The sequence below is a fragment of the Fringilla coelebs genome (genome assembly GCF_963513975.1).
Source record: "Fringilla coelebs genome assembly, chromosome: 3".
Lineage (NCBI taxonomy): Eukaryota > Metazoa > Chordata > Aves > Passeriformes > Fringillidae > Fringilla > Fringilla coelebs.
Window position 1 is genome coordinate 77,943,514 of NC_140030.1, and position 12,168 is coordinate 77,955,681.

General features: G+C 51.6%; 1 protein-coding gene across 3 annotated transcripts; it reads left to right on the forward strand.

Moving 5' to 3' along the window:
• The first annotated feature begins 581 nt into the window (after positions 1-581).
• Positions 582-11,179, forward strand: GTPBP2 (GTP binding protein 2). 3 transcript variants are annotated; one of them, XM_084201985.1, is made up of 13 exons: positions 582-810; positions 3,036-3,062; positions 3,663-3,847; positions 4,129-4,237; positions 4,787-4,984; positions 5,261-5,435; positions 6,055-6,274; positions 6,630-6,765; positions 7,174-7,232; positions 7,969-8,140; positions 8,412-8,576; positions 8,955-9,162; positions 9,259-11,179. In XM_084201985.1, exons 1-12 carry the CDS (start codon positions 628-630, stop codon positions 9,150-9,152), a joined length of 1,827 nt encoding a protein of 608 aa, XP_084058111.1. In that variant the 5' UTR covers positions 582-627; the 3' UTR covers positions 9,153-9,162; positions 9,259-11,179. The 3 variants fall into 3 exon arrangements, with proteins under 3 accessions (XP_084058111.1, XP_084058112.1, XP_084058110.1); XM_084201986.1 differs by having other exon boundaries at positions 8,955-9,158; XM_084201984.1 differs by having other exon boundaries at positions 8,955-11,179.
• Positions 11,180-12,168: the final 989 nt, after the last annotated feature.

Consider the following 12,168-nt stretch of genomic DNA (forward strand, 5'->3'; position numbering starts at 1 on the left):
GGGCATGCGGCGGGGAAAGAGAAGGCGCAGTGGCCGTTGAACTGGAGACTGGGAATACACTTAGTGAGGGGATGCGGCGCACAGCTAGAGATTATTTTGCTTTCGGACCACCCCCCCCGTTGGATCTTAATGTGTGCTTTGGGATCGCTCTGCGTCGGGCTGCTTCCTCTGCGTAGTCATGAGGTACCTCCAATGCCAAACTTCGAAAGTGCCCCAGTTTCCCGAATCCAGAATGATTGATCGCTCGATGTCAATAACCAGGGAACCCGGGGCTGTGAGCTGCCAAAGGGATGACCCACGGGCGTCCGCAGATCCCGGGGAGCGGTGGCATCCCGCGCGTTGTCGGCCGCGGCCGACAGGCGGCGCCCTCTCCCTTGGACTTCAACTCCCATCAGCCCTCGCGGATGGAACCCGTACGGAGCGAGCTGGTCGCGCCGCGGGGCACGCCGGGAGGCGTAGTTTCGAGCGGGCGGCGCGCGGAGCGTTCTCGGCGTTGTAGGCGGGCGGGACTCGCTTTCCCGGGGCGCCGCGCGGCGGTCGGTGACGCCGGGGCCGGAGCCGGGCCGGCGGGGCCGGGCGGGGAACGGAGCGGGCGCTGCAGGGGGCGGCGGGGCCGCGGTGTCCGCCATGGACTCGCGGGTGTCAGAGCTGTTCGGGGGCTGCTGTCGGCCGGCGGGCGGCGGGGCAGGGGCAGCGCTGCGCGGGCGCGGGGGGGCCGCGCCTGGCGGCGGCGGCGGCTCGAAGACCAAGAAGAAGAACGGGCGGAGCCGCGGAGGGAAGGCCAACAACCCCCCGTACCTGCCGCCCGAGGTGAGCTCCGGCGGCCGCCGCGTCCCGTCAGCCGCGGAGGGAACGAGACCAGGCCCGGGGGCGGGGGGCGCTGCCGCTGAGGGGCGGGAGGGGCCGGAGGTGGGTGCCCCCCCAGAGCGGGTCGGTGCCACGGCCGGACCCCGCAGGTTGGGTGGCGGGTCTGGCTGGAGGTGCCGGCGGTGCTGGTGCGGGGCCGTGCCGGGGTTGGGCTGACAGCAGCCGCAGGAGCTGTCCTGCAGCTCCGGCCCCGCAGCCCTGTGCCCGCCTGCCCCGGGCTCTCCTCCGGGCCGTGCTCGCGCCCCTGGTGCCAGCGAGTTCCCTGCGGGCTCCACCGGAGCCTGTCCGTGAGTCGTATCGCACTGCCTGGCGTCTGTCTGTTGGTGCTTTGCCGCCTGCGATCGAAATAGCTTCGAAAATAAAGCTTTGCTCGCCTCGTAGTTACAAACATCCCGTTTGCATCTCTCCCTCCCCGAGAGACTATCTGGTGGGTCTGAGCCCCATTCCAGCTGCCAGACAGGTTCTGGTGACTCCCTTCCCAGCTAATTTGACAGCTGTTTCTTTACACAGGGCTGCAGGTGGTATGGACAGAGGATGAGGCACTTGTCTCTTGCAGCAAGAGGAAGTGGCAGCGGTAGTACCGCGGGTGTGTGCTCAGCTGGGGCAGTTGTCACTGCTCTCATAGAACTGTCTCTGTGGGGAGAATGACGGTGGCTCAGACTCAATTGCTTGGCCCCCGTTAGTGAACTTTCTGTAAAATATATAATAGCTTGTGCTGGGAGGGAGCAATTCCTCCACAAGGCAGGCCTGGGACTCTTGGGAACATGTGAAAACAGCGCTTTGCTACTGTTAGATCTTCTCCACGGGCAGGACTGTGCCCTGCAGCCGCAGTTTAGTTCTTGTTCCTTTCAGCTGGAGGCTGGAGATTCGCCTGTGGTTTCAAATCAGCTTCCTGTTTCTGGCTACCCTGTGCAGTGTGTGCCCCAGCAAGTCTAGGCTTGTTGCTTTTCTAGTCTCAAGTGCCTTGGAGAAGACCCACTCCCTTATTTAGATGATAGTGCACAGGTGAATGGGTTTTGCTTAGAAGTGGAAAGCTGGTAGATGGCAAGAGAGGAAAACCTGCTACTAGTACCATTTTCTCACAGCACAGCTCTGCTGCCAGAGAACTGAGCTGACAGTTGAGAACTTCTGTTGGCCTTTTGCCACTGTAAGCACCGCTGTGGTTAAGAGCTGAGCTGGAAGGCAAGGAGCAGGCTGTTCCCTCTCCTGACATGCAAATAGGTATCCAGAGGAAAAGGAAGTGCTTATTGTTGCCAGCCCCATTTAGTCTGACAGAGTATGTGGCTTCCTGAGGGCTCCAGCCCTTTCATAGTGGTCCTTATACTGAATCACTGGGAAAAAATACTTAAATATTGTATATCTAATTGTAAAATTAGATATTCTCTTTGGTAAGCTGGAGCCTGTTTTGGTCAAATTGAGCTTGATGAGTACCTGGACTTTTCTGTTACAACTCCATCTGGCCTTCCCTGAGAAAGTACTTCTGAGCATATTGTGTACAGACAGTCCCAGTCAGGTTTGGCTCTCCAGAACTGGCCAGTGACTAGCTGGCAAATGAGTCATTACCTTGCTTCTTTATGTCTGTAGTCCTTCCTTGTACAGAGAAGATACATAGAAGGGAGTTAATGAAAAACTAATTGAGTGAGGGAGAGTATCACTGAGCAGTAGAGGAAGCAGAAGCTTTTGTTCTCAGGCCTCTGTTTCTGTGCACATTGGATGGATGGAAGCTGCTGGATAGGGTGGGAGTGGGATGCTGTGGGTGGCATTTTGTGGATCATGAATCGGTGAAGGGGGAGACTTTAAATCATATGCTGGCCTGTACCTTTTTGAAACTGGAATTCTCTCTCTCCCTGTGACTGTTAGGCTGGCCCTATTCTTTACTGTCCAGAAAAAAATTCCCCCCGGATAGTATTACCCTTGTGCCCCACTAGTTTTGTCCTTTGGTGTTCATGATGTGGGATACAAACAGCACAAACAAACCATAAGGAAAGTTCTAGTTGAGTGTAGAAAAGAATGGCAGAAGGCTGGGACCTAACACAGTCTCTTTCTGCCACTTTCCCTCTCTTTGAAATCTTCAGCACCAGCTTCAGAATATATGGGCAGCTGGTGCCTATAGAAGTCCCTGTGGGCACAGCATCTAACTCTTCTGTCTTGTTTCATTCTCTGACTAGGCAGAAGATGGGAACATCGAGTACAAGGTAAGTCTTTTGAGTCTGCAGAAGGAAGTCTTCCTCCCAGAGGGTTATTTTGCAGTGAGTAACTTCACCAAAGACAGCCTATGGGTAACATGGCCAAGGAAAGGACAGAAGAGTCGGCACTGCACTAAGGAACTACCATTCATCTTCTGTGTCTGTGTGCCAAGCATTACCCACTCTGCTAAGCTGGAAGAGCTTGGTCTCAGTACTGAGTTTTAGGAATCTCTTCTAGTATGTGATGCCTACTGTATTTTTCTTGAGAGAGCAATGCAGATATCCCTGAAAATGATTTGACACTTTCCTGTGGCTGCTCTGCCATTTGCACTTACTGGTTCCTGGATCACAGATCAATCACAGAGTGCTGTCTATAACCCTTAAGCAGGCAGGGTACAGATCCCTTTGTCAGGGTGTGGGAAAGTTCTTCTATCATATATTTGTACCTTTGCGAAACCCCTTTTCACCTGTCCCATGGCTTCTGTTCAGACACTAATACAGGCTGTGCTTTCTAGAGGTGGGTCAGAGTTGGGAACATTACTTGAGAATTGGGCAATGGGATTGCCTCTGTATCCAGGCTGTGACTAGAACTACCCCTCTGTTAAACAGCTGAAGCTGGTGAACCCCTCGCAGTACCGCTTTGAGCACCTGGTGACACAGATGAAGTGGCGACTGCAGGAGGGCCGAGGGGAGGCCGTCTATCAGATCGGCGTGGAGGACAACGGGCTGCTGGTGGGCCTCTCGGAGGAGGAGATGCGAGCCTCGCTCAAGACGCTGCGCCGCATGGCAGAGAAGTACGTGCTCCCTTTGTCTGCAGGGCCCACCAGCATCACTCCCTGGAGTCCCCTGAGCAGCTGGAAGCTCCATCCTACAAAGCCCCTGTATGACTGACATTCCTTCAGTCCTGAGGCTGTGGAAACATGAAGAAAGTTATAGGGCTTTTGTCTGGAAGCTTGAGGCTCCTTCCCTCCTATCCCCAGCCTTCATCCCATTCACTTTGTCAGCTGTTATCGTAGAGGTGCAAGGGCTGTCAAGTACAAATGTGTCTCACTCCTTCCTTTTGTCTTTGTGGCAGGGTTGGGGCTGACATTACGGTGCTGCGGGAGAGGGAGGTTGATTACGACAGTGATGTTCCAAGGAAGATCACGGAGGTGCTTGTCCGAAAGGTGCCTGACAACCAGCAGGTAGGGACCTGTGGTTTGGCTGTCTCCTCCCGCTGGAGACCTAGAGGCTTTGTATGAGCAGCTTCCTTTTGGGATGGGAGCCCAAACCCTAGAGGCACTTTGTCATAGGTTGGCCCATAGCAGATGCTTTAAAGGGCTGCCAGAGGGAGGCTTGATGATAACGCTTCTTATCTCCAAGACTGCGATTGAGGCAGACGTCAGTGCAGAAGATTGCCTGGATCAGAGGTGAAAATTTATTTCACTTCTATGGCAGTGGTTCTGATGCAGACCCATGTGCAAACAAGGAAGGAATTAGAGTTCTGCTGCAACAAATAGCCTTTTTTGTGATATCAAAGCCTGATATGTGTCACATCTCAACTCTATAGAGTGTATCACAACTGCTGGGCAGTGGTTTGCTGGGAGCAGGAGCAGAATCTGAACAAGATTAAAATGCACATTGTCCCTGATGTAGGGAAGCTCTCTGAGCTGCATCTCCACTGCCCAGTAGTGCTTGTGCACTCAGCACAACAGTGGTTAAGTTTCATGATTTCTTTGTTCTTTTTCCTGTAGTTCCTAGACCTTCGAGTAGCTGTCCTAGGGAATGTGGACTCAGGGAAGTCAACACTGTTGGGTGTCCTAACGCAAGGAGAGCTGGACAATGGGCGGGGCAGAGCACGCCTCAACCTCTTCCGGCATCTCCATGAAATCCAGTCAGGAAGAACATCAAGCATCAGCTTTGAGATCCTTGGCTTCAACAGCAAAGGAGAGGTAAGAGAGAGTGGGTTGCTGAACTCAGAAAGCTGGAGGAGACCAGGATTACCCTCCTTTTAGAACTGTGAGTGGGACAGGAGGGAAGAGAGGTGGAACAGTTCTCTGTCCCTTAAGCTGAACCTGAGTGTTGGTTGTACGTTTGCAGCAGACACTGCTTCTTGCACCCATGGTGGATGATCTCTACTTAGTAATTCTGACATCAAAGTGGATAGATAAGGGTTTTCTTTACATGCCTGCTGGGGCTGCCTCTCTCACAAGCTCCTTATCCTTTAGGTGGTAAATTACAGCGACTCCCGGACAGCAGAAGAGATCTGTGAGAGTTCTTCCAAAATGATCACTTTCATTGACCTGGCTGGCCACCACAAGTATCTGAAAACAACCATCTTTGGCCTCACCAGCTACTGCCCAGACTTTGCTATGCTGGTGGTTAGTGCCAACACTGGCATTGGTGAGTGTCTCCCTGCCTGCATGGATTGAGCGCAACATGTGAAGAGGAATGGAGAATGAGGGGAATGGGTCCTTGTCAGCTTTCAGAAAAGTTTATTCATTTGTAAGCTTCTACTGATATCTTGTAAGCCAGTGTCTATGAGTGCCTGGGAGGGGAGTAGATCTGGGATCCTCTTACCGGCTGTAGACCACATTAAACTGTACCCTGGACTGAGAGGATTTGTTTGGCATTTGGGGCAGTGTTTCTCAGAAAAGAAAACAACTTTGAAATATCCTTAGGGGTGCTGGATCCCAAAGTCTTGTGAAAAGGCATTTGGAGTTCTCCCACATCTATCTGACATTTTTGTAACTGTTCTCTGGCAAACTTTGGTCAAAGAATGAAAACTGCTGCATCTTTCTGAAGCAGACAGATCAGTCACAAAATTTCTTGGTGGTTTTATTTTTCTGGACTGATGTTTAGTTTTGTTTAAGAATAACTGCTTTTTCAATGCACCGTGAACTAAGCAGTTACAGTGAAATCTCTAGGGTGGGCCCGTGGGATAGCCAGGAGACAGCTATCAGCATAAACGAGCTACAGTGGTGACTGCTAATGCACCTACGCTCTCACCTGTCTCCTGCAGCGGGCACAACACGCGAGCACTTGGGCTTGGCCATGGCCCTCAAGGTCCCCTTCTTCATTGTCATCAGCAAAGTCGACTTGTGTTCAAAAGCCACTGTGGAACGGACAGTGAAGCAGCTGGAACGAATCCTGAAGCAGCCAGGCTGCAACAAGCTCCCCCTGCTTGTGAATTCAGACGACGATGCAGTTACAGCAGCACAACAGTTTGCACAATCTCCCAAGTAAGGGACCGTTCCTTTCTTCTATTGGCAGCAGGCAGTTCAGACTGGGCTGCCATGCAGAGCTGGGGATGGGTGAACACAGGGGATGTGACTACATCTTGAACATCTCTGCTCCTTGTTTCCTACCTTTGCATTCTCCAAGAAGGCATTTTCCCCTCCCAAACTTTTTTCTGGGCTCTGGGAGCAAAGGCTGCAATAGAGTTACTTCAGGGGTTACTGTGGAGTCTTCCTGCTTTAGCCACTTACAGTATCCATCTTCCTGTGGGTCTCAGTAGATTCAGAATCCCAGAAACCTTCTGGAACTGTGCTGTGGCCTTCTGTTTATTTCTGTCTTATGTATACTTGTGTTTGACAGCATCACCCCAATCTTCACACTGTCCAGTGTTTCTGGGGAGAACCTGGATCTCTTGAAAGTCTTCCTCAACATCCTCCCTCCACTGACCAACAGTAAAGAGCAGGAAGAATTAATGCAGCAACATACAGAATTTCAGGTGGGTAAGGGTCATTTGTTTCTAGCTCTGATACTGACTCATTGCTGTGACATGGGAAAGACGTTTGGGGAATTTGGACACCATGGGTAGAGATGTGGTGAACTCCTGGACTATTGAGACATTAAAAAAAGGACTTGGTCCTTGATAAAAGCTTGATAGGCTGAATCTGTTGTAACCATGAGATGTCTGTCTCAGGGATACAACAATTTCTCTGCTGGCTGTTTAAAAGGAAGAGCTTTGTTCCTCTAATGGGAAGGTAGTGGGAGCTGGTGAAGTTCTGAGACAGTGTCTGATGACCAGCAGAGAGATCACCTCCTTCCACACAAGGGGAGGGCTTTTTGTCCTCATTCTGGAGTGACGTTTCATAGCTGTCTGTCTGAGCAGCTTATTCTTGTTGCCTTGCTGCAGGTTGATGAAATTTATACGGTGCCAGAGGTGGGGACTGTTGTGGGAGGAACTCTGTCAAGGTAAGTGAGCCTAGGCAGATACATGTGGATGTGAATGATTGCTGGAGTTCCCACAAGGTTAGTCACCTGCTGCAGAAGTGGAAGCTGTGTGAAGCTCAGTTCTGATTGCTGCAAGATGACTGACTCAAGTGAGAGTAGAGCCCTACAGGGTGTTGGGAAGTGACATGAGCAGACCATTGGTCATGTGGTGGCAAGCAGAGGCTGCTCTAAAGTTGCTGGATTAGGAATGTGTCCTGAAGCATGCTGAAAGAAGGCATGCTGGAATCTAGAGTTGGCAGAGGTTAGGCATGATCCCAAGGAGTTGCCTTCTTCCTTCCTCAGGTCGGGGGAGGAAATATAAAAAGTAGATCCTCTGATTCCAGCAGGGGTTAACTACACACTACGTCATGAAAAGGCAGCTGTCCCTCCGTGTTCGGGAGCGATCAGAGCAATCTGTCCATCAGCACACGCACACTGAAGGAGTGTTCTCTGAGGTCTCTCCACCAGAAACAAAGCAGTGTGGCAGAGCACTGGGGGTGTGATGGCCCCTGTCTGTACCGGGATTCATAAGAGTGCTAGTGTGACTTTCACTCCTGCTGTAAGAAATCCTGATTCTCAGCAGCTTTGTGCTCCCTATTAGTTGGTCCAGGGTAAGAGTCCAAAGACTTGACCCTGGGGAATTTTTTCAGGTTAATCTTGGAGGGTGAAATGTCTTTGTCTCCTGATTAACTGTGTCCTGCTCTTCTACCCTGGGCAGTGGGATCTGCCGAGAAGGGGAGAACTTGGTGGTTGGTCCCACTGATGATGGGAAGTTCCTTCGGCTGAAAGTGTGCAGTATCCAGCGGAACCGCTCTGCCTGCCGCGTGCTGCGGGCTGGGCAGGCAGCCACCCTGGCCCTCGGACCCTTCGACCGCTCCCTGCTGCGCAAGGTTAGTCCTGCTCTTGCAGGTCCTTCACTGGTCCAGTGAGCAGGGCTGGAGGCTTCCCTAGGCATCCCCCATTGGTAGGATGGGAACAAAGTAGAAATGTTTGCAGGAAACAAAGGGGAAGAAATGGCCAGGTTACAAATTACAACGACTACAAGGCTGAGAATGGGATGTAAGCCGAAGTCACAGAGTGGAGGTGTATTTGTGGTTTTGGGGGCTGTTCAGAAGCAAGGAGACTGGCCCTGACTGGTCTGAGCCTTGGGTTTTTCTACAGGGCATGGTCATGGTGAGCCCAGAAATGAATCCCACCATCTGCTCAGTGTTTGAAGCCGAGATCGTGCTGTTATTCCACGCCACAACTTTCCGGAAGGGGTTTCAGGTGACGGTGCACGTGGGGAATGTGCGACAGACAGCTATTGTAGAGAAGATCCATGGAAAGGTAGGCCATGGGAAGAAAGGGGAGGAAGATGGACCTCCCTGTGGGGTTTGTTTGGTTTGTAAAGATTCCACCACGCCCTCTAGTAAACCTGGGGCTGCTGGTATTTTGAGTAGCTGTGTCTCTTCCTAGGAACAGACTCTATCCCTTTATCCTGCCCATTTGGTTGCTTTTCCTCCAAACATGTTAAAGAAGAGGTGAACTCTGTCTTTCAGGGCTTGTGTCTTCCTGTCTCTTCTTATGTATACAGTAATGGGAAGGGCTGAAGCCTTGCAGTCTGAAGGCTGCTCATTTGCCTCATCTTCTTACCATCCACATGTACCTCTGCCTGCATGCATCAGCTTGGGAGATGGTTCTAAGCTCTCCCATTTTTCTTTTCAGGACAAGCTGCGGACAGGAGAGAAGGCAGTTGTCTGTTTCAGGTTCATCAAGCATCCTGAATACTTGAAGATTGGAGCCAAACTACTTTTCCGTGAAGGAGTCACCAAAGGCATTGGGCATGTCACTAACCTCCAAGCCATCACCACCAAAGAAAACGGTCTGGAGGAGTCCCTGGGGCCTGGACAGCTGAGCTTCTGACTACCAGTAGGTCAGAGAAATCTCCACTCACCAGCACCTGGGGAGAAGGCTGGAAGCTCCTGTGGCTTTCTGAGCAATGCCTGGAGCTGCTGCTGTCCCGTTCTAGTGTGGATGTCCCTCCTCTGCATTGTGAGATGGAGCATGAGAGAGTTTCTTCCATTCAGTGCCGTACGTGGGACAAGTTAAGCATGTTCTCCACATCGCCTGCAGCTTTCATTTGGAATAGATTCCTTCAGAATAGATCAGAGGTAACTGCAGACCTGGGCAAGCAAGTATTGGCTTTGTTTACTGTTTGAAAATTGCTGGTTGGGAGGCGCAGCAACCTTGAGGACAAGCAGTGAAGGGATGTTTTTCCATCTCTGGACGAGGTCTGGTCCCATTTTTGCTGTCTGTGCACTGAGTTGATAACAGTGTTCTCTCAAATCATCCTTCAGTACATCCTTCTGGGCAGGAGATGGAACAGACCATGCTACCCACATCAGGGGCTTGGCTGTACCTCTCAGAATGTGTTCAGGACACTTTTTAACCGTTTGAATCTTGGTTGGCTTTAATCTGCTGTGTATCCATTTGTGCATTGGTTTTGCGTTACTCCAATCTGAGTGTCTTACTGTTGGACAGATGTCCTGTTCCCCACTCACATGTACACATTTCTTCAGCATCCCTCTTTATGACTTCCAGGAAGCTGTGGCTGCTCTGAGTGGCACAGCCTCCTGACGTAACATCATGAAGACAGAGTTTGTACTTGGATCTGTTCCTTGCAGCAGCGGGACAGGAAGCCATTCTATGGAGCAGAGCAGGGCCCAGGCCTATGCTGGTGTGAGCAGGTTGTTTCCATGGATGTTCACCTGAAGGTGCCATCGGCAGATTGGTAGCAGTGGTTTGCAGTGGGCTCCCTGGTGTGGCTGTGTTCCCAGCCCACCTTGTTCCTCACACGCTTGCCTTAATGTGTGAGGAGGACAGGCTGCATTACCTACACAAAACCAGGTGACTTCTGTTTTGACAGTGGCATAATTTTTATTTCTCTTGGAGCAAGAATTCCTTTCTTTCCATTGCCACCAGTGTTTATTGTCAGAGGGAAGCTGATGTTGCCAGCAAGGACTCTGTATGTAGAGTGGAGCACAGGTCTCCCACTGTCTTGCAGCTCTGCTGTGTAGCCTGGAGGGTTCAGCAGGGTCTGTAAAGCTGTACATAGGCTTTTGGTTTTTTTGTTGACTGTTAGACCAAATGTGTCTGCTGTGAGCAAAAGGCCTTCAGCAAACCCTGCTGGTTTGTGTGGTGGCCTGCTAGCCCTGACTGAAGAGAAGGGCGAGGGCCTGTGATAGCACTTGGACACCCTTGTGCCATCCTGAGAGCAGGTTCTGCTGCTGGGCTGCTGGCACAGGCACTGCTGTGTGGGGCCATGGGTCTCTGCGATGGGTGAGGCCATCATGGGGTGGGGAGGTGGGGGCTGCACCCTGCCAAGAGCGTGCTGAGGTGGGGGGAAGCCTGTCAAGTGGTGGCATAAATGAAGAGAAGGCAGCTGAATAGTTGCAGGAGTGACCTGTCCCTTGGAGGGAGCACTGATCCAGCTGAAAACTGCTGCATCCCCAGCAGAGAGAAAGGAGTTGCTGGCTCAGGGTCACTGCTCAAGCAGGATCCCTTTTCTTTCCCATTCTGGCAGTGAGCTGGGTATTTCAATGACAGTCTTTTCACCAATGCCTGCAAGAAGGACAAGCCCCAGCTGCCAGCAGGCTCTTCCCTTTGGTGCTAGTGGGTCACAAAGAGAGTTGGCTGGGGGTGGGGGACTCCAGCTCTTTGCACTCTTCTGCACTGGTGTTTTCTGCCCCAAAGGGGGGTGCTGTGACCTTTTCTGAAACAGCTGATGGCTGGTTTCACCTCATCCCTGCCATCTGTGGCATGACTGTTCTCGGTGCCATGCTCTTCATAATTGCTGTTTTGTTGTCTTGAATTTTTCTAATGCTGGGGATTGTCCCTGTTCTCCAAGCATCTATATAAATGTACAGAATAAAGATGTTTTATTGAGCTGGCTGGCTGAGTTGTACAATGAGTGAGGGTGGAGCTGGGCTCTTACCCTGCTGCCCTTGGAGCTGGGTCACAGTTGGAGCTGGCTACCCTTCACCCATTCCTAAGCTTCCTGCATTTAGCCCTATAAATACCGTGCCGTGGTGTGGAAAGAATGCACGCGCTGCTGTTTACAACCTTGCGCTCCCGGCTTATCTGAGTAAGCCTGGGTGTGCAGCCTGAGGTGACGGGCAGCCACGTCACCCTGAGCACAGCACTTTGGGCTGTTGTGGGCGGGACAGGCTGTGGTGAGAGCCTCCTCACAGTCACAAATTCCCCCAGAGCCTAATTAAAGAGACGCTTTCTAGGGCACACATCTAACTGGTGATTTGTTTCTAAAATAGCTTCGACCTTATCAAGAGGTTCGTGACTGCCTTGTCTCCATGAGAACAGGTTGTTCCCTTGGGACAAGTAGAGGCAGAAAGGTTTCCCTGTGGAGATGACTTGTGACTGAAAGGATTTGCCTCTTCTAGACTTGTTTTTGTGTCAGATAGTGGCATCTGCAGAGTCCAGTCCTGCAAGACACTTAGGGAATGAGATGTGCCACTGTCACCGGAGATGAGACAATCCTGCCAGACTGGTTGCTGTTTCTCTTCACGTGAGGACTTTGGGAAATTTCTCACTTCGCAATGTTAGGACTGTCATTAGTGGGAGTGACTTCATAATTCCTTCCTCTACTGATTACCAGAGCTGCACACACCAGAATGAGTTTCATGTTGTTCTTGAAATCTCATGATTGTGTTGTCACGTATTAGACTCCACTGACAGTAATGTAGCAGCATCCCAGCACAGGCTGTCTGCTGGAAGGAGAGAGCAGCTCAACAGCTGCATTTAGGATGATGCAGTTCAGAAAGCAGCACACAGATAGGGAGCTGCAGCTTGCATCATTATCTGCTGCCTGAAACGCTCTCTTCCCCCCTGCCCAAGGAAGGGAAGCCTGCAGCTGATGAAACTC

Coding starts and splice junctions, on each gene's coding strand:
- GTPBP2 (XM_084201984.1), top strand. CDS start 628: ATGGACTCGCGGGTGTCAGAGCTGTTCGGGGGCTGCTGTCGGCCGGCG. Junction 811..3,035: donor CCCCGTACCTGCCGCCCGAG/GTGAGCTCCGGC, acceptor TTCTCTGACTAG/GCAGAAGATGGGAACATCGA. Junction 4,985..5,260: donor GCTTCAACAGCAAAGGAGAG/GTAAGAGAGAGT, acceptor CTTATCCTTTAG/GTGGTAAATTACAGCGACTC.